Raw genomic sequence first — 25,298 nt, 5'->3', positions numbered from 1 at the left:
ACTGTCACTTGAAAGCTCAATTAGTTGCTCTTTTTATTCGATAACGAAAGGTCATTCTTGTGCCTGCAAGCCTGAAATGGATCATGAAATCACAGAAATTTCTTATAAAAAGTTATTCGGAAAATGTTTCCAAATTTTGTTTCAGAGTTTTGAGGTGGACACAAACCCCAGTGGTTAAATTCTAAACTAATAAGTTTCAGGGCCCTATACAAAATAACCAATTGTATTTACCTTTTCAATACTATCCGGGGAAGCTCCAAACCTCCCCGCCCCATTAATCACGCGTTCCTAATCAGGCTACTGTTGATATTGACTTTATGTACATATTTAAAACTGTAAACAATTGTTGAATAATAACACAATAATGTAGGCATAATTACCGTAAAGGGAGAAAAGTCACAAAACAGAAAAACGTTCCTACAAACTAACCAGTTGTATTTACCTTTGAATGTGATCCACTGGTCGAGTGTCCAACAAAATATGGGCAGAATGTTCATTCCATGAACATTCTGCCCATATTTTGTTGCCGCTATTTTTTTTTAAGTATTCATTTTATTTTAATAATTTTTACTTACTTATTCAGTTTTAATTTGTTTTGTTTGGATAATTAAAATATATAGATTTATTTGGTTAATTTAAGCCTGTGGACCACCTGTCCCATCAGTGCGGACCATAGGTTGAGAAACACAGTTATAGGGTTCTCTAACCTTATGTGACCCCTAATTCATAAGTAGTATAGAAATAGAAGACATGACACAAAATAAATAAAAAATGAATTTTAATTAGGAAAAGTATTTTGGAAAATTTTCTAGTGTTTTTTAATTTTTTTAACTTTTTCTTTTTTTTGGGGGGGGGGGGAGCAGGGCCTCTTGGCCCCCCCTCCCTGGGTGCACCACTGACAGAAGAGGCATCTTCTGTTATCCATATAATTAAAAAAAAATGTTAATGATGTTTGATTTTGAATAAGACTTTTCATTATCTTCAAGTAGAGGCATTCATTCTGATTCAGGTTTGGACAGTGGAGCAAGGTTTTGGTGCTCTCTATAAACAAACATTCAAACTTATGGTGGCACTGATGGACTGAGCATGTTTCAGAACAGAGGACATTGTAATCAGTATCAATTCTGTGTTGTGCTATTCCAGATTTCTTATTAATGAGGTGAGATTGGTGTTCTTGTAATCTTTTCTCCACAGAATGTCCAGTTTGTCCAAAGTAAGAAAGGTAATAGCCACAAGGAGCTTTATAGATACCAGGAAGAGAAAGTGGGGATTTTTTATCTTTAGAAGATGAGAAAAAAGTGGAGAGTTTGTAGTAAGTAATGAATGTAACCACTAGATTGTGTTTTTAATTATTCTTGAGATTGGGGTACAGGGATGCCATTGAAATAGGCTTACAGGAATCAAAAATGGGTTGTATTGTATTTTATGCAATTGCTTCTCAGAACAGACTACTGTTCTGAGAAGCAATTGCATAAAACACTTGATGTCCTGAAGTTCTTGCTTCAGTTGTTGTTGTTTAGAGTATACAGTATTAGCATGATGGAACAGAGTTTTATGATTTCAGTTTTTTGAGAAAGATGGTGGCTGAATACTGTTGTATGTTGTTGTAGTCCAGTGAAGGTAGGTTTGTGATAAAAGGAAGTAATTAATTCACCATTGCATGGTAAACTAATTACTTCTGTGTTTTATGCAACCGAATGGCTTCTCAGAATGGACTATATGTGTTTTTGATTTCTACAAGCCTATCCTCAAGTGACCATGAGACAGTACAAAGGATTCCATCTCATAGATTTCTGGCCTCTAAATCAGTCTCAAGAATCCTTCAAAAACAGTCTAGTGGCTATATTCATTCCTTTCAACAAAGTCTCCTTTTGGTTCCCATCTTCTGAAGATAAATGATTTCCTCTTTCTCTTCCTGGAATCTATCAAGTTCCTTGTGACTGTCACCATTCTTACTTTGGACAAATTGGACGTTCAGTAGAGAAAAGATTATGTCAACACCAATCTTACATCATTAATAAGAAAAGATGAAATCTGGCCTAATATAACATGGAATTGACCACAATATCCTCTGGTCTGAAACACGTTTACTCCATCGGTATTGTAATCAGTATCAATTTTCATAACTACAGGCAAATTGATGCGCGTGCACGTGCACAAACACACAAATGCATACACACATCAGTGATGTCAAGTGTTCTAATACTTGTTTAAAGATAATTCTTGTTTATATGTTGGTAACACATGACTATTAAATTATTTCAGGAAATTATAACGTATACTAAATATTAATTAAAAGAAAACTTTAATCAATACTTCCTATTTCAGCAATGTTACATTGTGCTCTTCATGGGAACATAAAACTATGATAAGTGCACACAGGCACTAACAATGAGCAAATGAGGCCGAAGAGAATAACTATTGTTGTTCCTAAAGTCCTAAAGGTGCCCCCTAGTGGGCTACAGTGGATTGTCTTGGCTGTTGGGCAAGCTTCCCAAATTTGGAGCAGTCTTATGCATCCAAATTTGTTGATGTTTGGGAAGTTTTTTTAAAGCTGAGGCTGATTCCATGAACAATCTTTCATATTTATATTTGCTGCGGTGTAGTAAAGTGGTTTCCTTCCATCGTATTCTGTGGCAGGTATCCAGAGCATGCTCACAAACCTTGCTCCACCATCTGAACCAGAATTTTATTATTATTATTATTTTTTTTTTTTTGGGCACCTTCATAGAGTCTGAAGACATCATGGCAGACTATCAACATAATCTATCATACCTCTCCTTGAACGCATTAACAGACAAAGTGCTCACAATGGACACTAGCAACACATTCCACTCATTCACCATTCTCTGAGTGAAAAATCTAGTCCTCGCAACCCTACTAACCATAGCTTTACTTATCTTTCAGGGATGACTTCTTGTTCTGCACCCTCTAGCCAAGTTCTGAAACATTCCCCTGCATCAATTCTATAAAAACCTTTAAGTAACTTAAATGTTTCTATTCCCTCTTTTTTGCCTATCAACCAACTTCTGCATTCTGGGTTTCTTGAGGATGAGGAAATGGTGGAAAGAATGATGAGTGGTCTGTGGGATATTTCCTCATCCACAAAGAAACCCAGACCTGAGTACAGTAATCCAGATGTTGATGTATCAAGGTCTTATAAAGAGGAATAACAACTTTCTTATCTTTACTTATTAGTGTGTTCTTCAATAGCCAAGTAATCTTATGAGCAATCTTAGCAGTATGTCCTCTAAACTTCAACTCTGTGTACTACCAACCCCTAAATCCGTAGCTTCGTCTATTTCCTAGAGTACAGTTCCATCAAAATGGAACACACTGATGAAATATATATATATATTTATATACATATATATATACAGTCATCCATCAACTTACATCGGCATTCCATTCCATCCAGCAGGACGTAAGTCGATACATTAAATCAACAGAGTTATGGGGATCAGGAATTTAACCATAATAAGTATACTCTCATTTTAGCTGATTTTTTTTTTTTCCATTTTCATTTTTAAACCTTATAAAACTGTACTGTGTGTTACTGCCATTAAAACAGGAGAATAATCACCCAAATCTTCCTCACATCTTAATTACCTTCCCTATGTATGCATGAGCATAAATTAGGCTATGGCTCCTCTGGTGTAATAACCGCTTTTTTTTTTTTTTTTAATGAAAATGTCCAATATGCTTTGCTTATTCCTCTTCTTCTTTTCATCATAAATTTGTTTTTTGCAAGCAAATGCATCATGTACTTTCATTTTTACTAATAAGTAGAATACAATATTGGGGTCCATGTCTTTAGCCATTTTGAGAACATTGTTACCTGCAGAAAACATTTCTGCAAGACCCTTCACTGTAAATTGTTTAACTACCTCTTCTTATTTCTCTTTTCCCTCTTCCTGTTCTGCAACATGTTTTTCCTCCAGTTCGACCAATTCTTTGTTGGTCAGTTCTTCAGGGGCACTTTCTATGAGTTGAATTATGTCACCATCTTTCACTTCAAGATTCATATTGTTTGCTAGGTCCACTATTTCTTCACTCAATTTACAAAGGTCTTCATTTTTTGTGGTGCATAAGAGAGTGCAGCATGATTTTTTTGCATGGAGAGTGGTTGGTGAGTGGAATGTAGGAATGTGTTGCCAAATGAGGTGGTGGGTGCACAAACATTGAACCAATTTAAGACGAATTGGTTATATAATAATAATAATAATATAATAATAATAATAATAATGACCATCTTTAAATTATTTCCTTGAATTTAGGGACTCTATATACAACAGAGCCCTCGTAGCTCAATCAGTATAGATGAAATCCTCTGTTCGGAAAGACCTGGGTTCGATTCCCGAAATATACGATGAAAAGTGAGTTAGCCACTCATACAGAGGTAAGGGATTTTCTCACCCAGAAACTCGGGTTTTTCATCCCCAAGAACAGGCAAACAGCCCCCCGTGAACACACATGGATTACAGTCATGAATATATCCCAGCCATATGCCAGTCCCTAGCCTGGATAAAATTGGGGGAAGGGGTTGATTGAAGGGTAAAACTACTGCTGCAATATACTCTAACAATAACCCTAGTCACCATGCAATCTTACTGGTGATTGTAATTATATACAATCGTTCATGTTAAAATCAACAGCACAAAATTCATTGTTCAAATGTTGAGACAGTAGTTCTAAGAAAAATTAATTAAATTCAGCTGACCTTGATTATTTCTTTATATTCGCTCATATTTACATAGAGATGAGCAAGTGTTATAAAATATTTCGCTCATATCTGGATACACTATGTCATGTGATAAGTATTGATGCTCTTATGTGCAGTTTTGTGCCCAGTGCGTTTTCATGAAATCTCAAAAGTGCCTTGTTGACTTTATATAAAATGGACAATAATCATCACCGTTGTGAACTGGTTTCCATTAATTATTGGTTCAAGTCCTCTATCCATGATGCAAGTAGCTTTTTCATATCACTGATAGGACCTTGTTGTTGCTTTGTCACTATCATTGATTTAATGGAAGCATATCCTTTCACAGCCTCTATGATTTTATCCTTATTTTTCAAAATAAGCATCACTGTAGAATGAGACCATCCAAAGTCGTGCAATCACATTGATGGGCTTACCAGCGTCATGTTGCTTTATAACTGGCAACTTCATTTCAAGATTAATTGCTTGCCTCTTTTTCGGGTTTTTTGATTGGTTGTGTAGGGGCATGTTGCACAAAATATCATGAAATATTTAACAATAAATACACAAATAACCTATTTCTCAAATTCTATGAAAAATCAACAGAGAAACTGTTGAAGACATGTGCCGACTGCCATGGGAGGTTGCAACTGAATGCGCTCTTGCCACTGCGCATGATGCATTGTTGCTAAATAGAAACTTTTTTACTTTACACTCACTTGTGTCTTGTTCGAAAGTATAGTGTTACGTCGCTGCCTCATCACTTTTACTTTTATTCTTATGTTATAATATTCTATATGTATTATTTATCTCTCATGCATATCGTTTATTTCATTGCTGACAAATTTATATTTTTTGTTTAGTTGCCAGCTGGCGCAGTCGTTCTAAACAAAAAATATAAATTTGTCAGCAATGAAATAACTGATATGCATGAGAGATAAATAATACATATAGAATATTATAACATAAGAATAAAAGTAAAAGTGACGAGGCGGCAACGTAACAGTGGTACAGCAGTCGACACGATGTGCTTGAGAGAAAAAAATCACAGAGCACGATAAGTTGGTCTCAATCTCAGACACAGAACTCAATTAAGATTGAAAATTTAATAGAGAGATACTGAGTTAGTAATAAAGTGTATCAATTTGAAAGGGTAAGTATGTCCTTACAAACATCAACGGAGATGAGCGACACTGAGTTTTTCAAAACCATGAACCACCAAACAAATATGTCCCAGATTCTCAGGGGAAGGGAATGATGACATAGAATCTTTTTTCAGTTACATGGAAAGACTTAAAAGGGTAGCAAATTTGAGTGAGCCACAACTATTAACTTTAATACGCAGTGGATTAGAGGGGAAAGCAAAGAAAGTATTGCACTCCCACCACACATTAAACAGGGCATTAAAATTTAATGACTTTAAAGAAGCATTAATATCCAAGTTCAAAAAAAAAGGGAAGGAGGAATTGACCAAACAATTACAAAATTTCTCGAATGCCTACAAAAAAAGGGAAAGGGTAACAGATTTCTTCAACAGATTAACCAAACTCACCCACGACATAAAAACCTCCCCACACGACAAAGAGCACATTGAATGGCTGACATTACAACAATTCCAAACAGGTATCTTGCCTGAATTGCAAGAGAGCATATACCAAAAAGGAATAAATAGCCTTGATGAGTGCTACGCAGCGGCTAGTGAGAGGGAAAAAATAATAGCAACCATTGCCCAAACCTCTGAATACAGAGAAATGGTAAATGAAGAAAGGCACAGTGGAAAGGAAGAAGCTTTTGAGGGTCAAAACCCCAAGAGTCATGAGACCATACACTACCAGATGCAGAGCACCAACATAACTGAGGCAAACCTTGAGGGGAACCTCGCCCTCGTCCAGGGAAACATAGAAGGAACACAATGTGAATTCCTCCTTGACACAGGGGCACGCATATCCATCATCCCACACAACCTCTACAAAAAGCTTGACATGTCCCATGACAAAATACTCATTCCCCTCCAAAAACCCCACAAAATAATGGGAATAGCAAAAGCCGAGTTGCAATCCTCCACAAAATTGGGAGCAAAATTATCTACCCCTGCTTCCCAATTGATCTCACCCATGTAATAATCCTCCCTGAGATACCTGCAGACACGAGTAACCAAGTCATCTTGGGGCTGGACTTCTTAAAAGCAAACCAGTTCACCTGCAACTTCGGAACCCAGTCAATATCTCTTTGTGGAAAAACCCACCACCCCAAAACAGACCCATGCAGAAGATTGCATGAAGATAAGTCACTTGAAACCAATTTGATATCCGCTAGAAAATCTGAAGAGAAGCAAAACACTTGGAAGGAGAGATTGATGAATAGATCCATAAACAACCATAGCTCTGATCATGATATAGAAGAGATAAGACTATTTTTTGACGTAGCATACAAACTGCACCCCGGGGTATTCACTGAAGGGATAAGCACCCTTACCTGTACAAATGCAGTAGAGCACACTGTATAAATAACCTCAACCTCACCCATACACATAAAACAATATCCAACCCCCCTCAAACACGTAAACAAATTAGGGAAGCTTATGGAAGAATATGAGAAGCAGGAGTGATTGAAAAGTCAGTATCCCGTTGGAACAGCCTGTTCATACTGGTCGAGAAGGCAAATGGTGACCTGAGGTTTGTTCTTGACCTAAGAAGTGAACAAAGTCACAAAGCCCATCGATTTTCCAGTATGTACAATAGAAGAGCTGCTGGTCGGACTGGAAGGGGCAAAGGTCTTCTCGAAACTTGACCTGAACTTTGGGTACTACCAGATTCTCCTCAGGAAGGAAGATAGACAGTATTTCGCATTCACCACAAAGTGGCAAAAATACCAACTATGCCGACTTCCCCAAGGGGCCCGAAACTCAGCTATGGGCTTCCAGTGCCTCATGAATGATGTACTGACGGGACTCTTAGGCAAAGGTGTTTTATGTTTCCAGGATGACCTATTGATATATTCCACCACCATGAAGAAGCACACTGAAACCTTACTGAACATGTTAGATAGATTGGACAAAACCAGATTGTCACTAAAATGCTCGAAGTATGAATTCTTCCTCGACAAAGTAGAGTACCTTGGACACATTATCACAGGGGACGGGATAGCACCCTCATGTAACAATGTGAATGCCATATTGGATGTAAACCCCCCTCCACAATCAGGCAGGTTAGATGGTATATGGGGATGGTAAACTTTTACTGTAAGTTCATTCCCCAATGCTCTGAAATAATGAGGCCCATAGTAAACCTGACCAGGAAGGGAACCAAGTTTGCTTGGAAGGCAGAACAGCAGGAAGCATTCCATGCATTGAACAAGGCACTAACTACAGCCCCTGTCTTCATTCACCCAAAGCTAGGGGAAACCTTCTACATTGCAGCCGATGCATCCAAAGACACCATCAGTGCCGTACTGGAACAGAAGAAAAGGGAGTCGTTCAAACCGGTTGCATTCATTAGCAGGAAGCTGTCTCCCCCCCCCCCCCCTCAGAAAAAAATTACTCAGTAATTGAGAAGGAAGCGTTAGCCATTGTATACAGCCTCAGGAAGTTCCGTCACCTATTGTTAGGGCAGGACATCGTCCTCAGATCTGACCACAAACCTTTGTCCTTCATGTCATCCATGAAGGATAAAAATCAGAGAATTGTGTGCTGGTCTTTGGAGATGCAGGAATTTAGAATGGAAGTCAGCTACATACCCGGAAGAGCTAACATGGCAGCTAACTACCTGTCACTGACACCCCAGCCTGAGGAGAGTCCTAACCACATCAGAAGAACCACCGAACTGGTCTCGGTCATCCAAGAATCACAGAGAAGGAGAGCACCCGAACCCCAATGTCAGACCTGGGAGAAAGCTGACATCATTCAGGCACAGAAAACTGACTCGGTATGGGGGGGCCGATTTATAAGAAATTGTTAAGTGCAAACGGCAGGTATCATAGACCAGAATCAGGTGACGATATGCACATTGATAGTGACGGTCTCCTACTAGCTAGGCAAGGCGTCACTGGGAGATGGAGAGAGAAAATAATAGTACCCGAAGCTATGATTCCTTGGGTATTGCACACATTCCATGATACTAATCTAGCAGGGCACCAGGGAATACATAGAACTTTGAGGAGGGTTACAGATAGATACCTCTGGAAAGGAATGAGACGTGACGTGGAGGCATATGTCTCTTCTTGTAATCTCTGTCAGAGGAAGTTCCCAATCACTGGTAAGGCCCCCATTCAGCCGTTCCTGCTCCCCTTCTCCCCTTGTGCCCTTTCCAGGCCGTGACCATGGATATTGTGGGGCCACTCCCCACCACATCAAAGGGGAACAGGTACATCCTAGTCATCATAGACATGTTTTCCAGGTTCCCCGAGGCCGTGGCCATGAAGGATCAGATGGCCAAAACCATAGCAAGCATGCTGTTTGAGATGATCTTTTCGAGGTACGGGACAACTGAGACCCTGCTGTCTGATCAGGGCACTAACTTCACGGCCGAGGTGATCCTATAGTTATGCAATTCATTAGGAATAAAGAAGATTTTCACCACACCATATCACCCTCAGGCGAATGGGATGTGTGAGAGGATGAACCGCACTCTGAAGCTCACCTTGGCAAAGCTAGCAGAAGAGCAGATATTTGAGTGGGATGTTCATCTACCTCACACCCTTTTCGCCTGTAGAACGGCCCTTCACTCAGCCACCAGGGAAGCCCCCGCTGTACTGCTATACGGTTTTGAACCCCTTTTCCCAAATGACTTCAGGAAGACAGGCTTTCCTGACATAGACGAATACTTAAATAGCATCATAAGGGATAACAAATTAGCATATGATTCAGTGAAAGTTTAGCCGAGACCAGTGAAAGCAGCTCCCTCCGCGCAAGACAGTATGCGAACAGGCTTAGGAAAGTCAAGGACTTGAAAGAGGGAAGTTTGGTTCTGATAGATCAGGGTTTCAAGGGAAAAGGGGGAAAGTTCAGCAAAAGTGCGATCGGACCATTTGAAGTGATCGAGAAAATAACGCCTGTGACCTTCAGAATCAAGGAAACCAGCCCTTGTGGTAAGGTTATCGTTGTACATTCTGATTGCCTCAAATTATACAAGACCAGGTCAGCAAGACTAGTCTGTTTTGGTGACTCCTTAGAGAATGTCTTGGGAAATGAGAGAACAAGGAGGGGCCAGAAAAGACTCCCATCCAAACTTGTCCCACAACAATCCGCGATCAAAGGAAAACGGAGGCCACAGTGAAAGGGAGGAAGAATGCCTCCAAGACGAATATTTCCCTTTCTTCATAAGACATAGGGAGGCCCCAGGTGATGCCTGTGAAAATGATATCAATCGGGGGAATCATGATGGGCTAACCGAGCCCAGTGAATGCGAAGAGATTCAAAATCCGATACACAGATACATGTTGAGGAGTAGGCAAGGAGTTCAACCCTTTCCCAGAGAAAGAAGAGGATGTTGCTAACAAAGAAATTTTTGTAACTCCGGTAAGAAAAATTTAATTAAGGGGGGGGGGCTTTGTTGTGTCGGAAAAAGAGCTGACTCACTATTCGTAAGCCATCTTGTTTCCGACCCAACACACAGTGACGATCAGACCTAAGGATAAGGACATGCTTATGCCTCCAGAGACAGGGCTAAGAGAGTGTTATATATATGTTCACTCGAAAGTATATCAAACCGACTGAGATTTTTAACATTAAATAAACTTAAGAAATCTGTATTTAGAATTGATAATGTCTGTGTAAGATAAGCAAAGGGAAATTGTGTCTGAGGACTGAAATTGTTATTATTAAATGTGCTTAAAAGATATATGTATTAGAACCATGTCAAAACAGTTTGGAGTTGCAGTGACCAATCGGACGTGGCTAAGAGTATGACGTAGTCACTGAGAGAGGGCACTCGAATTTGTAATATAAGGCGCGGCACGAGACTCAAACGCTCTCTCGTTTTCTGTTCCTGTGTTCCCGTCCAATCCTGGATAGCTACAGAAGCTTGTCGCCGGTGCCCAGCAACAATCTCCCGGTTGCTGTTGTACCAAGTCGAATAAAGCTACCAAAGGAATGAAGTCAGAATTCCAGTAAAGAGTCGTTGGTAAGCTGTGCCAACGTGAAGTTCGAAGATAGCGGAAGTAAGTCGCTGAAGGCACAGAAACACGTGTTGAAAAAATACGGAAGTCTTGCATATCGGAAGTGAAAGTGTGGAGGGAAGTCACGGAAACCCCATGAAAAGAACAAGATGGTGATGTACAATTTTTCCTACTCATTATAGAATTGTAATCGTAAAAGGAATAGGAGCCAAGGATTTAAGGGGCTCCACACATTAACTTACCCATAGTGCCTAAAAGACTGCTTGGACTGATCTGTCTGTGTCAAATAAGCCTGTGCCACTCTAAGCTTGTGCTGAGAAAGGAACCTAACCTTTGAACTGTTTATCAGGAAGAAGTTATATGATATAATGTTAGATATTAGCCTGAATTTTAATTAAGTTGTGGGGGGGATAGAGCTTGAGCACAAATTAGAATAATTTTCCATGTTAAAATACAAGACAGAATGCGTCTGACATACTTTGTATATAGTTTGTATATAATTGTGCTTAGAAAATGAGCACTGAGTAAACCTCTATGGAATAATCGAGTCTGAACATAATAATATAACAGAGATATAGGATTGTTTTATTTAAACATAAGAATTGAAATTTTAGATATCTTAACTTAAAGAGGGGGGGGGGAGTTCAGACTCTAGCATTGAAATTATTACTTAAAGTGTATCTATGCATTCATTATAATAAATGTATTTCTTTATATCAAAGTTCATGAGTCTGTTGTCTCTGAGATTGAATTACCACTTATAAAACTTTCAGACCTGTATGAGTGAAGGGGTAAGCAATTTACGTAAGAAAGAAAAGGGGGGAGCCACGACTGCACATCACGTGATCCCTTTGTTGTTTAGCGTTATATATTTGAGTATCAGAATTTAGTTGCCGGCTGGCACAGTCGTTCTAAACAAAATATAAATTTGTCGGCAATGAAATAACTGATATGCATGAGAGATAAATAATACATATAGAATAATATAGCATAAGAATAAAAAGTAATATAAGGCGGCGACGTAGCAATAGTCAAAAATGTTATTTATTCTCTTATGGGATCACAGACGTATCTTTGAATGGATGTAACTCGAACAGATGTAAGTCAAGGGGTGACTGTGTGTATATATATATACACATACAAATCGGCCCTTCAGAACACACGCAATTTACAGACAAAAATTACTAGTTGTGGTGGTGTTGGAGGTGGGCGGTAGATGGCGTTGATTCGTAGTAGAGGTAAGGTGTAGAGACAGTTGAAGATGTCCTCCCGCGATGAGTCTTCGGACTCCTTGGAGGTATCAGGAATAATAATAATAATATATATAGAGAGAGTTGCAGTATCACAGTTTTAGCATTCTACCTACGTTTGATACTTTAGTCTTTATTATCTGGAGTAGTGAGAGACTGTTGATGCAGTGAAGAGATATGCAATTATTAAAGAGAATTCTGTATATATTGTATTATTTATGTAGATTATGAATAGTATTAAGATATCTGATATGATTTCCTACTGTTTTATCACCTTTTCCAATGACTGTAATGAGAGTGAAATTACTTTTTTTTTGTTATTTGATAACCTACAGGAGTAGGTTATTCTTGTAATGATCAAAATAAGACTGAAATCTTCTATGAGGGATTTTTATTACAAAAATGTTTAAATATATGAAATATGACATATATGCTTTCACTAACTCCAAATTTATCTGCAGGAACTCAAGTTACTTTTCGAGGATATGGCTTTGCATGCTTGATAGTCCTTATTCTGTTTATCTTCATCAACTATTATCGCAGAGATAAAGGATTTTCATCATTCCAGGATGAACAAGAACCAGATACTGTTTTAGAAGAAACAGCTCATTTAGCTCCACATGGAGTACCTGCTAATCCTATGGCCCGCTCTTTATCAAAACAAAACTTAGGGGACCCAAATAATAAAGGACCCAATGGTAGTGATGCTGGAAGCTATGGTACTGTTAATCCTGGCTCTGTAACATCAGGAGGATATTTAGGAGTACCAAATGCTGGAGGTATTATTATTCAGTTACAATTATTATGATAGCAGTACTATTATTAACATCCAACCTCCATGGAGTCAGAGACTCATCATGAGAGTTACACACTATTGCACGCAATGCTCATCCAACCATGATTTAAAATGATTCCATGTGTCTACATTCACAACACACTCACTTCAATGTATTCCACTCACCAACCACTCCCCATGCAAAGAACCTGCTCCTCATTCCATTGCTTATACCCTCTTTATACAGTTTCCAGTAATGGCCTCTTGTTCTACCCCCTCCCTTTCTCATTCTATGAAAAATCTCTTCCATGTCAACCTGATAACAACCCTTGATTAGCTTATGTCTCAATCATATCCCACTCTTCTTCCTGTTCACAAGGCTTTGCAATTTAGATTCTCTCAATCTGTCCTCATACTCCACATTCCAAAGACCACTGACAACTTTTGTGATTCTTCTCTGGCCCCTTTCCAACATATCTTCATCACCATGAAAACCCAGCAATCAGATCTGTGCACAATAATCCATATGAGGACTGATCAAGGCCTTATACAATGACATCATAACCTCTTTATTTCTGCATGTCAGGGTCCTCCTCAGCATTGCCATTATTCGATGTGATGTCTTCACAACTTGTGCAATGTGGCCCCTGAATTTCAGGTCCTTATCCACCATAAATCCCAGATCTCTCATTTCCTCTACCTCTTTTAAAGTTTCCCCACCAAGTGTATACTTTGCATCCCATCGATGAGGGAAATTACCCAATCGTTGCTTACCAAATTTCAAAACCTTACACTATGAAACATTGAACTGATAGTTCCCCTTATCTGTCCATTCATGCAATCTATTCAAGTTCTCCTGCAAGGCCATAACATCTGCCTGACTCTGCATTGCTCTCCTCAATTTTGCATCATCTGCAAACCCATCCCAATATCATTAGTATACAAATTGAACAACGATGGTCCCAAAACATCAGACCATTGCATGACTCTTCATGGGAGTTGTTTATCATGCTGCACTTTAAACTCATTTAATATTTCTGCATTAACAACATTTGCTAGTAATGCATTCCACTAATGCCCCCTGCCCAAATTCAACACTACAAACAAAAATTATTCTCCTCATTTCCTTATTTACACCTTTTACAGCTTCTGGAAAGTTTCTCTCTCTCTCTCTCTCTCTCTCAACTCCATGAATGTGTATCCATTTAAATGAATTAGAAATTAATCATTTAAATGGATAGTAGATAAAATATATCAACAGTCTTATAATTCATATCCATGTTGTTTCAATTGTATTTCACATAGTATACAGTAATATTGCGCCAGAAATGTGCAAACTACATTTCCAGATATTGCATTCCATTCAGCTAATACTCTCCATGCCAAAACCTGCTCTCATCCCTTCATTATTACACCACTACCAAGATGGCTTGTTGTTCTTTTTCTGTCCCCCCCCGATTCCATGAAAAACTGCATCCACATTAATCTGGTAATAACTCCTCACCAACTTCTTCATCACCCTCCTCCTCCTTTCCACGAGAACTCTGTAATCATGGTTATTTTTTTAGCATTTTCACCAACCAGTATAATCCTTTCATAATTATTCTACTGGCCACATATTAAGAAAATTCCCTAAGATTTTTTTTATTTTGGCCTCATTAGCTAACTTCTGCTCATATTGCATTCTAACCCTTTCCAAATGAGTCACACCTTCTCTGCCTGTTCTTTGTACTCCTTAAATATCTGATTATTACCACTCATCTTGTGCTGCCTCCAATGCCCTGTTCTTTCAGACTGCATGCTTCACTTCTTCATTCATCCATTGCATACCTGACTTATTTTTGTTTTTTCTTTTTGTTTTTTTATTTGAGGCACCAGGAGATTGCGAAGCCCTAAGCTGTAGCTTTTTTAGCTTATACGTAAATCCAGCACTGTCTATAACAACACCCAAGTAAATATTTCATCCTATTCACCTCTACCTCATGGTATACTGCTTAAAAATCACTGCCATTATTTCCCCCTTACACAGCTGTCTTCAATGGGCAAAACTTTTCTGCTATCATTAACAGCTCCTCCTTCCTTTCTGCCTGTCTGTCTTTAAGAAAAATATCATATCCTCCATCTCTTTTCCTGTCAGGATGTCATCCTAATTCAGCTATGTCTCACTTATTTGGGCAGTTTTGGGGTGAATGAACTGAATCAATAAAACCATTTCATTCTTCTTATTTCAGATATTTCTGGCAAACATGATAGCTCATTTCTGGTTTATAACAAGTCCCAACAACATCCCCTTCTCAGATATGACTCCAGCCTAATTCCTTATTGTCATATTTTGTATAACAGCTAAACATATCATGACTAGTATGGTTAAATTTGATCAAAATCTACCATGTACTGCTGTAACAATGGTCGCTATTTAAATTTGGTATTTAAAATAGGGGCCACATCTGTCCCAATCTGTATACCAACTTATTATGTGGTAATTTTTCATTTTATTCTTCAATGTTGCAAGGTTCTCATGAAACCACCTAGAACATTCTCTTAAATCACAAGTAGATATGTCATCAAGTTCCTGCCTTTCTTAACACTATAACATTTCAAACATCACTTACTGATTCAAATGTAGCTAGCCTCCCTTTCCAACACTCCATTTTACTGTTTAGTTTGTTTTATGGCCTCCCTCGATAAGTCCTGGACTTTTCAAGGGTGGCCACCATACATCACCCAAACCAGCTGTTATATAATCTCTTAAACTCATTCACACTGGATGCACTCACTACTTCAAAAAGCAAACTGTTCCACTTACTCACTATTCTGTGAGAGAAAACTCTAGCTCATACCCAGGGCCGGCAGAAGCAGAGCATGTGGTGCATGCGAGTGCTACTATGAAGGGGGCACCGCCGCCGGGGCACGGTTCATAAGTTCATTTTTACGAAACAAAATTTTTATCACAAAAACAAAAAATTCTTAGAATGATCAATATTAAAATAAATAAGGCCAGATACACCGAATAAAAATTTTAAAAAATTGTATATTTCCGCCTCTTTGATCAGCCGTCTGTTTACAATTTTGCAGCGAGAGCAAGTGAACGTTCCTTTTCCAAGTTGAAATTGATTAAAACCTACTTAAAAACAAGTAGGTTTTAATCAATAATACCAAACTAAAAAAGGCTTGTTAGTTTGGCATTAATAGCTATTGAAAATGATATATGTGCGGAATTAGACGTTAAGATCATTATTTTTAATTTTGTGAATATGAAATCAAAACCCCTAAAATTTTAATAAAAAAATTTCAAGTATATTTATGTAATTTAATTTATTTTCTGTTATTTGATAAAGATGTTATTTTTTGAATACTTATATTAAATGTTCTAATTATTTCTTAGTTCTTTTCTTATCTTCTCATCTATCTTGAGTTTCTTTTATTTTCCTAAAAGATAGTTCCACTTATAAAAATTATTAAAAAATTTTTACAAGTTACTAAGAATTTAGTAACTTGTAAAATTCAAGAATTTTTTAAACTTTAGTTCAAATAAATTTTAACTTTAATTAAAATTCATTTTAATTTTGTTAGCGATTTGGGTCGTTGAGAAGGCTATAATCCCTGTATCATTATATTCAACAATTAAAGTGAAGTGGCTTTATCAAAATTTGCTTTAACATTTGAGAATGTTTTGAATATTCGGGTTTTTAATGATTATCCTGCCTAGTCAACACCCCTGGTTCGTTATATTTAGCAAACCAACATGTGGCTGTTCTGTCAAAATTTATTTAAGAGATTTCAAATAATTTAAATTTTTATTATTGTAAAAGAACCACACACGCTCGGATCGTTACAGGGGCGCTTAGATAGGAACTGCATGCAGGCGGGAAGTCCCTAGCGCCAGATCTGCTCATATCCCTTTCTTAATCACACACAAATTTAACTACAGTAATCTACCATTTATTTGACCTTCAAAACAATGATCCTTCAAATTAATTGACCTTTACATGTTAACCAACTTCTGGCAAAGCACTATGCAATTGTACTTCAATTATATGACTCTTTAATTATTCAGAACTCATCATTCTGATAATTGAGGGATCACACAAATGGTAAATTATTATGGATATTCTTTGGTTCTCTTTCCATATACAAAAAATTTTATCAATTGATATCCTATAACACCCTTTCAGAAGTTTATAGACATCATATTACATATGATTTCTTTTCAGTGATGGCTGTTTTTACATATGATGTCTTTTCAATGTCCTGTCAGTTCTTTAGCACATTCTCTAAAAACCTGTGGCAAAATCCCATCCATTCCCATTGCTTTATTGACATCCAGAGCATTTAGTATTTGAAACACACCCTCTTCTTGCACTTCTAAACCTCAAACCTGCCCTATCCCTCTTATTAAAAAGTACTTCTCCAGGATGCAGTAATATCCCAATAAAGTGTCCATGAACAACTCCATTATGTCATTTGCATCAGTCACTCTATTACCATTTTTATCCAACAATCTCATCTTCCACAATCATTTCTCCTCCTACTGGCCACATAGCAAAAAAAAATTCCTTAGGATTTTCTTTGAATCCCAGGACTAATCTCTTTTCATATTCCAGTTTTGCCTTCCTTACCATACTAGTCGCTCTCCTGGCCTGAGTCTTATATTCTTCATGAATCTGCTCTCCATCCCTCTCCTTATATCTCTTCCATAACCTTTTTTATATGTAGTTCTTGTTTGATATTGTTTATGTTCCACTTTACACCAAATTGTGTTTTCTTCTTCACTCACAGTATATATAGCGTGCTATTGCTGCTAATAAATTGCCACTTCACAAGTTTTCAAGCATCGATGATATCTTGCCCTTCCAATTCTTCCCTCCATGGAACTGCCACAAATTGATATCTAAGACCATTATAATCACCTGCCTTATAATTCCACATACATTCCTTTCTCTCTGATACTCCTGCATGTCTGTTCATCTTTCAAGTCAAAACCATATAGTCTCTCTCTCCAACTGTGGGCAGAGATGTCATCTCAGTTATTATCAGCTCTTCTGATGCTATGACAAAATCCAAAACTCTTGAACCTCTTGTTCCCTCTATTACATGTTGCTTAAGACATTTGTCCCTCAAGAATTCCAGAAATTCCATTCCTTTATTACTACATGCAATTTCCTCTTCTCAATTTATGCTGCTGTAGTTAAAATCTCCCATAACAATCATTTTTCTTGCACTTGCCAAACTCAACTGCCTAAACATCTCCTGCTCTTCGCTCTCTATGCTACCTCACACCATAGGCTTTTAAAACCATTAGCACCACTGCCCTCCAAATCCTCCACTCTGAGTGGACATAAGTCATCACTTATCATAAGCAGTACTCCACCACCTCGTTTTCCCTTCTTGTCAGTATATCATCTTCCATCTACCACATCTCAGGGATCCCAATAATTTTTGAACAGGCTGATGCTATCAGCACTACCAATTCATCTCCTTTATTCCATATACTCCTGGCATTAGTATAAAGAATCAAGGCATTTTCACTGTTTTTATACCTATCATTATTCCCTCCAGGCTCCACCAGATTCAGCATTACCTGATGTATTTCCTCCCACCCCCCATTTTCCCAAGTACCTATTCCCACAAGAGGCCACCCCTCTACATCCATCGTGATAATTCTAGTTTCCCTGCATTGATACATTGACTTGTTCCGAGAACAGCATTCTCTCCAGATGCCTATGCCCTTCTTCATTTAAATGTAAGCCATCTCTCTCTCTCTCTCTCTCTCGCATATAGTTCCTCTCTGTCCTTCAATGCCCTCCTGGCATCCATATATTCCAGGCCTCTCTTTCAACACATTCTGGTTCTTATACTATTCATTATTGATGCTTTTCTTCACAGCTCTGCATTATCATAACTGGGCAACACACACACTATCTTCCCTCTCTCTCTCTCTCTCTCTGAGTTTTCTTCTGTACAACCTCAAGCATGAAACATCAGATCTCTTGCCCCCTGATTCGCACCGACTCTCAAGTCATTTGTGCCCACCATCAAAATCATCTCATCCACCCTTTCACCTTGCTTAATTGCCATAGTCACACTGTTGTTCCTCCAGGCAAACACTCCTAAGGCATCCTTATCTTGCACACCATGGACCATTGAGTCTCCATACTTCACACCTCTTACCACTCTATTTCTTCCTTGCTCACCTGCATCCCTCACTCTCTCTCCTCTAACACTTTCTTTCTTTGTTCCCATTCTTGTCTGTTGTCCTGTCATCTCTCCATCCCTGGTTCCAGCAGGCTCTTGCATTTTTCTCATTCCTTCTCTTTTACTAGTTCTCCTATTCTCTCCTCCTCTATCATTCGCATAACTCTTTCTCCCTCTTACTTTGATTCACTTTGCATTCAGTGTTTCCAGTTGCCTAATCTCTTCTTTCATGCTTCTCAACTCATTCCCAAGATATTCCACTTCCTCTTTCAGTGCATCTCTCTCTCTCTCTCTCTCTTTGCAAGCTATTTACTCTTACTTGCCATTCATCCTCCCATGTAACACCATCTTTGAAAACTTCACAATGTTTCAAACTTACCATACTCCCTATTTTTATTTTTTCACCCAGATTCTGCTTGTTATCCTCACCCTCGATCACGCTACTAGTTTCCCTTGGTCAGTCGGTATTCTCCCATTTCTGACCTAATACTGCTGAGGTCCATTATACTAATGTCTAACTCACAAAGTTCTTCCCATTTTCTATATTTTCTGCATGTATGCACTCCTGCCACATATCCAACTGTCAGGATGTATACATGCTGCAAGCACCCCATATCACAAAATCCTGTAGTATGCTGTGCAAAATCTAGTCCTTAAATGGGGAGTACTTGGTGACAAGCAATTGGAAAACTGAGCTGCAGCTATCATTCAAATAGTGCATGAAGACCCAAGCACTAAGAACTACTACTACAACTGTACTAAAATGTTATGTTTTTAAGTACAATTTACTAACTGCAAATTACCCACAAACTATATGTTGTATCTAGCCTAGATTCCCCATAATTTAAAGTAAAAAACTCTAATAAAAATAATAAAATCTTATCTTTTTTTTTTTTTTTTTTTTTTTTTTTTTGCTGATACCTCTTAATGCATCCCACTCTGACCTGGCCCTCTGGCAGACCTATTGTGAGACCCTCCCATACAACCTCTCTCTCCATTCTCATTGTTGCACCTTACATACACTGACCACTCATTTATTTGTTGTTTAACTCTTCCACTCTTTTACTTTCATGTTTTTAACTCTGTCCTTTCTACATGCTCTTTCTCACACTTGTCTCATCTAACAACATTCATTCTGAGTGTCCAACACCAAAACTAAACCAAATCAAATGTGATTATTTTGAATTGGTACATAGGCTGAATATTAACCAATGATTTCTTCCTTATCCCTCCCCACCTAGCCTATGCTTTTAAGGTGCATATTCTTGTACATCTCTTAATATTTCTGAGATATTTGATTTTATTTGGCATGAAAGCATATTAAATCTCTTGTTAAGTAGACTGTCTTTTGATTTCTTCAACTGGATTGCCAACTTTTATTCTGGTTGCACATTGAATGTGATGGTACAGATCCTTATGCTCAAACTTTGCTATTAGGATTCAACAATGCTCTGTTCTTTCACCCACTCTCATCCTTACTATATGTGTGTGTGTGTGTTTGCAATATCACTGGAACTCCAATCCACCCATAGTTTTGCTGATGATTAATTTATATGATCCTAAATTCTTATCTCCAAACTGTTTTTCAATGGAATGCTGATAACTTGTTAATTTCAATGCTGCCTGTCCTATTTCTTGCAAAAAAAAATTCCAGTCTTACTTTTGAGAAGACTCAAAACCTTTGGACAATGAGAACCTCCAATCTTTCATAAATATATTACAAATATAACCTCGTCAGCATCAGAGAACTTAGGTTTTGTTTTCACTTAAGGTTTTACTTTACTCCTAACTCTATACAAATGACAATCAGTTCAGGTGTAAAGTGATGTCCTAAAAATACTTGATTCAGCACAGAAGAGAGAAATTAGGTTGGTTATTAATAGTTATAGTAATCCATGGGCATTATAATTGTTCCTCAGAATTAATATAATTAATGTATCCACTTTCTCCTAATTGTGTTAAAAAACCTGACTCTTTTGCAGTTTCATATGAATATGAATCAAACTCTCAGAACAATTTTTTTCACTCTTTTTCATTCTTTATTCACTCTTTCTACTACTGTGTTTTGAAGAAGAAAAAATTGATTTTAGGGTTTGATTCACATTCATATGAACTGCAAAGGAGTCTGTTTTTTTTTAACAGAATTTTATTTTTCATTCATTCCTTCTACCACCACCACCACGACTACTATTACTTTACTGTGTTTTGAAATAGTTTTTCCTTCTCCGCTGTGTTTCCTAAAGTAGACTGTCTTTAGGAAACAAAAATAAAAAATAATGCAGTATTTGTTGAACAATTTGTCATGTATGGGAATTTCCATTATAAAAAAAAAAAATTTAACATGTATCACATGAGTAAAAAAAAAAAGAAAAAACTAGGATGGTATGGTTTATAATGATTTTCATTTTGCATTTCATTTTACATTTATATAATTAAATATCCTACTAATAAATAAATATGCCTTGATATTTAAGGTGGCTTTCAGGGAGAGTCTTACTCAGACTTCAATATGAATACTACTCCACATGCAGGATATGCATTAACTAGAAGAGCTTTGGCAGCTGCATTTAACCCTAAAGGAATTATTGCAGCTGCTACAAGTCCAGAGGCTATTTTTGAATATGAATCAATTAAAAGAGATTTTCAGGTATGATCATAATATATATATATATATATATATATATTTGTAGATTTTCAAATATTCAAACTATTAGAAATTCAGTAGCTTCAATTCATGTAAGAGAAATTTGACAATAAATACAAGTGGTGCAAGTCACTTTTATTCGTGAAATTGCAAAAAAAATATACACTGCAGTGCTTGATCATGCTTTGACAATGGGCTTCTCTTAATGAGCTCTTCAATTCTGTTATCTATAGCCCTCAAGAAAATTTGCGCTCTCAGTATAAAAGCATAGGTTTACTGTGTTATACTTTTACGAGTTTAACGAAGTCGTACCAGCCGGGTGCGAACATAAAGGACGTCAGCGAATCTATTCGACTGCAAAAACGGAGGGTGAAAGAGATGATAATCATGGCAGGAACGAATGATTTGAAAGAGGACAAAATGGAAATGATAGAGGATGTGAGGGAGTTATTTGAGGTAGCAAAAGAGAAGAGTGAGAGAGTTAGGATGGTGAGTATCTTACTGCGGTATGACAGCGAAGTGTTTAGAAGGAGGGCCATAATTGCCAATGACTTTATGCGTGGGTTATGCATGGAGAGTTGTGTGGAATTTGTGGATGTGTGGAATGAGTTCGATGGGCGAAAGGACTTGTATAAGATGGATGGGTTACATTTGAATGGAGTTGGTGTATGGAGACTTGAAAAAGTGTTGATGAATGATGTGGAAGTGGATGTACAGACTCAGGGAAACTAGATTTATTAAGAGGGGGGGGGAGTAGATATGCAGACTTTAGGGAGGCAGTTAAGTGTATGAATGAGTATATTATGCCCGAGCGAGTACGACGGACAACAAATCAGAATGGGATAGTTAGTATAAGGCATCAAAGTAGGGATGGGACAAATGGGCTTCTGCGATTCATGTACACTAATGCCAGGAGTATTAGGAACAAGAAGGAAGAGTTTTTGGCCATGGTTGGCACTTCCAGGCCACAGGTTGTTGGTATTAGTGAAACATGGCTGACAGAAGATGATAAAGCTAGTGGGATTGAATGCAACAGGTATAGCGTGTTCAGGAGTGACAGGATGAATAAAAAGGGGGGAGGAGTGTTATTGATGATAGTTGATGAGCTTCAGCCAAGGTTTTCAGAAGTTGAACTGCAGGATGGGGAAAAAAGCACATTTGAGGCTGTTTGGTGTGAGATAGAATCTATCAGAACAAAATATACAATTGGGTGCTGCTATAGACCAGGTGATGGAATAGATGGTGGGGATAGTATGCATAAGCAAATAGAAGAAATGAGTGGAAGGAGGGTAATTATTATGGGTGATTTCAATTATGGTAACATTGACTGGAAAGAGGAGAGGGCACATGGGAGGAAGGAATTGGATTTTATGCGGTTATTAAGGGACAACTATCTACGGCAACATGTAGTGGAAAATACCAGGGGGCAGAGAGTGCTGGACCTAGTAATTGCAACTGAGAATGTGGCTGTAACGAACATGACCATGTTGCCACCAATTGGTGAGAGTGACCATAAGGTCATGACTTGGGAGGTGGCTAAAGGAGTCGAATTTACAATTAAGACAGGGTACATGTGGAATTACCGGGCTGGAAAGTATGACAAGCTTAGGTGTGTGCTTGGCTCAATGCCATGGCATGTGAAACTGCAAGGGCTGGATGTTGATAGTGCATGGGAGGTGGTTAAGAACTGTTTGCAGGAGGCAATGGTTGACTGTATACCAAGAGTCCGAATAATAAATCAAGTAGGGGTTAAATGGATGAATAACACTATTAAGCTTGAGCTGCAAAAATAGAAACAATTGTGGAGGGAATTTAAGGAGAAGGGTGACCATCAGGCACAGGAACAGTATAAAGCTCAGGCCAGGATGGTAACAAGGGTGGTAAGAAAAGCAAAAGCAGATTACGAAAGGAAATTGGCCACGCATGCTAAAGAGAATCCCAAACAGTTTTTTCAATATGTTGCAAGTAAAAGGAAAAATGCTCATGGTAGAATGATCTTAAAAAATGCTGAGGGTAGGGAGGTAACCGAATCAGTCGATATTGTGGAATTACTGAGCGAGCACTTTGCAAGAGTATATCATCCAGGTGGTGACTTTGCAGGAATGGAAGAACCAACAGCTTATACTAGAATTATGATGAATGAAGTAGAGGTAACTAGTCTATTACAGAACCTCAAAGTCAATACATCTGTGGGATTGGATGGTATACCAGCTCATGTCATATGTGAAGCGGCTAAAGAATTGTCAGTGCCCTTGACCATTTTGCTTAATTTAAGCCTCAGGACTGGTTCAGTCCCAAGGGGGTGGAAAGAGGGGAAAATAGTTCCGCTGCACAAAGGTGGTTCCAAGGCTGCTGTTGAAAATTACCGGCCAATCAGCATAACAGGAATCATTATCAAGGTCTTAGAGAAAATAGTCAAGAGGAAAATACAAGATTGGATAGAAGAAAATGGGATACTGTATCGGGGACAGCATGGTTTTGTGAAGGGTAGGTCATGCCTCAGCAACTTGCTTACGTATTATAACACAGTGACAGCTAAACTGGATAAGGGTAATGGGTTTACAGTGATTCTACTGGACCTTGCTAAGGCCTTTGACAGGATACCACATGGAATTCTAATCAGTAAATTGCAGCATTTGGGGATGGGCATAGGGTTGGTGAGATGGATAGGAGGGTGGTTGACGGAGAGATATCAGAGAGTGGTTTACTCAGGAGTAGAGTCCACAAGACGGCCTGTGACTAGTGGTGTGCCACAAGGATCTGTTCTTGGAACACTGCTGTTTAATTTGTTCATAAATGATATAGGAAAGGATCTGAGAGGAACAGTTCATTTGTTTGCGGATGATGCGAAGTTGGGTAGGGCAATAGTGAATGCAGATGACGTCAAAATTTTGCAGGATGATTTGGATAGATTGGAGGTCTGGGCTAAGGAGAATGGATGTCAATTTAATGTGGCAAAATGTAAGGTTATGCATTTTGGGGTGAAAAGATTGGCGGAAGTTTACTGCATTGGTGGAACCGTGCTCCAGGAAATTGATGAGGCACGAGATTTAGGAGTGTTGGTGGATAAGGAATTGAAATTTAGGGGACACATTGCAAAAGTGGCCAAATCAGCTCATCAAATCACTTGGTTGCTGAAGAATACGTTGACATGCAGAGACAAGCAGGTTATTGTTCCTCTGTATCGAGCCTTGATAAGACCCCCATCTCGACTACTGTGCTCAGATTTGGTCACCTAGGTTTCTTCTTGATCGGGAGGAGGTGGAGAGGATCCAGAGGCGAGTGACCAAGATGATAGCAGGTCTGTGGAATGAACCTTATCGGAACAGGTTGAGGATTTGTGGGTTGCAAAAATTGGTTGATAGGTGGAGGAGGGGAGATATGATTGAGACATTCAAATTACTGAAGGGTTTCTATAAAATTAATTCAGAGGATATTTTTGAGAACAGGGCTGGTTGTGGGAGGACTAGGGGACATCCATGGAAACTGGGCAAAAGTGTGGTTAGTAAAGGTGTTAGAGCTGGGTTCTTTACTTTTAGAGTAGTGAATGAGTGGAATGCGCTCCCTGATTCTGTGGTGGATGCTGTGACAGTGAATGAGTTTAAGGCGAGATATAAT

The 25,298-nt window shown here is 38.3% G+C and overlaps 1 protein-coding gene across 1 annotated transcript in view; it reads left to right on the top strand.

Annotated features, from left to right (window-relative positions):
- jef (major facilitator superfamily domain-containing protein 6 jef) overlaps positions 1–25,298 on the top strand; it is a 201,916-nt gene that overhangs the window by 155,296 nt on the left and 21,322 nt on the right. Inside the window, exons 6-7 of the mRNA XM_090405777.1 lie at positions 12,528–12,845; positions 21,511–21,683. Coding sequence (XP_090261903.1) covers positions 12,528–12,845; positions 21,511–21,683 — 491 coding nt within the window. The remainder of the gene's footprint in view (positions 1–12,527; positions 12,846–21,510; positions 21,684–25,298) is intronic.

Source organism: Typopeltis vanoorti, chromosome 15 (assembly GCF_054136105.1).
Source record: "Typopeltis vanoorti isolate ZY-2024b chromosome 15, IOZ_Tvanoo_1.0, whole genome shotgun sequence".
Taxonomy (NCBI): Eukaryota; Metazoa; Arthropoda; class Arachnida; order Uropygi; family Thelyphonidae; genus Typopeltis; species Typopeltis vanoorti.
Note: the sequence above shows the minus strand (reverse complement) of the source record. Positions and strands in the feature narration are given on the sequence as shown.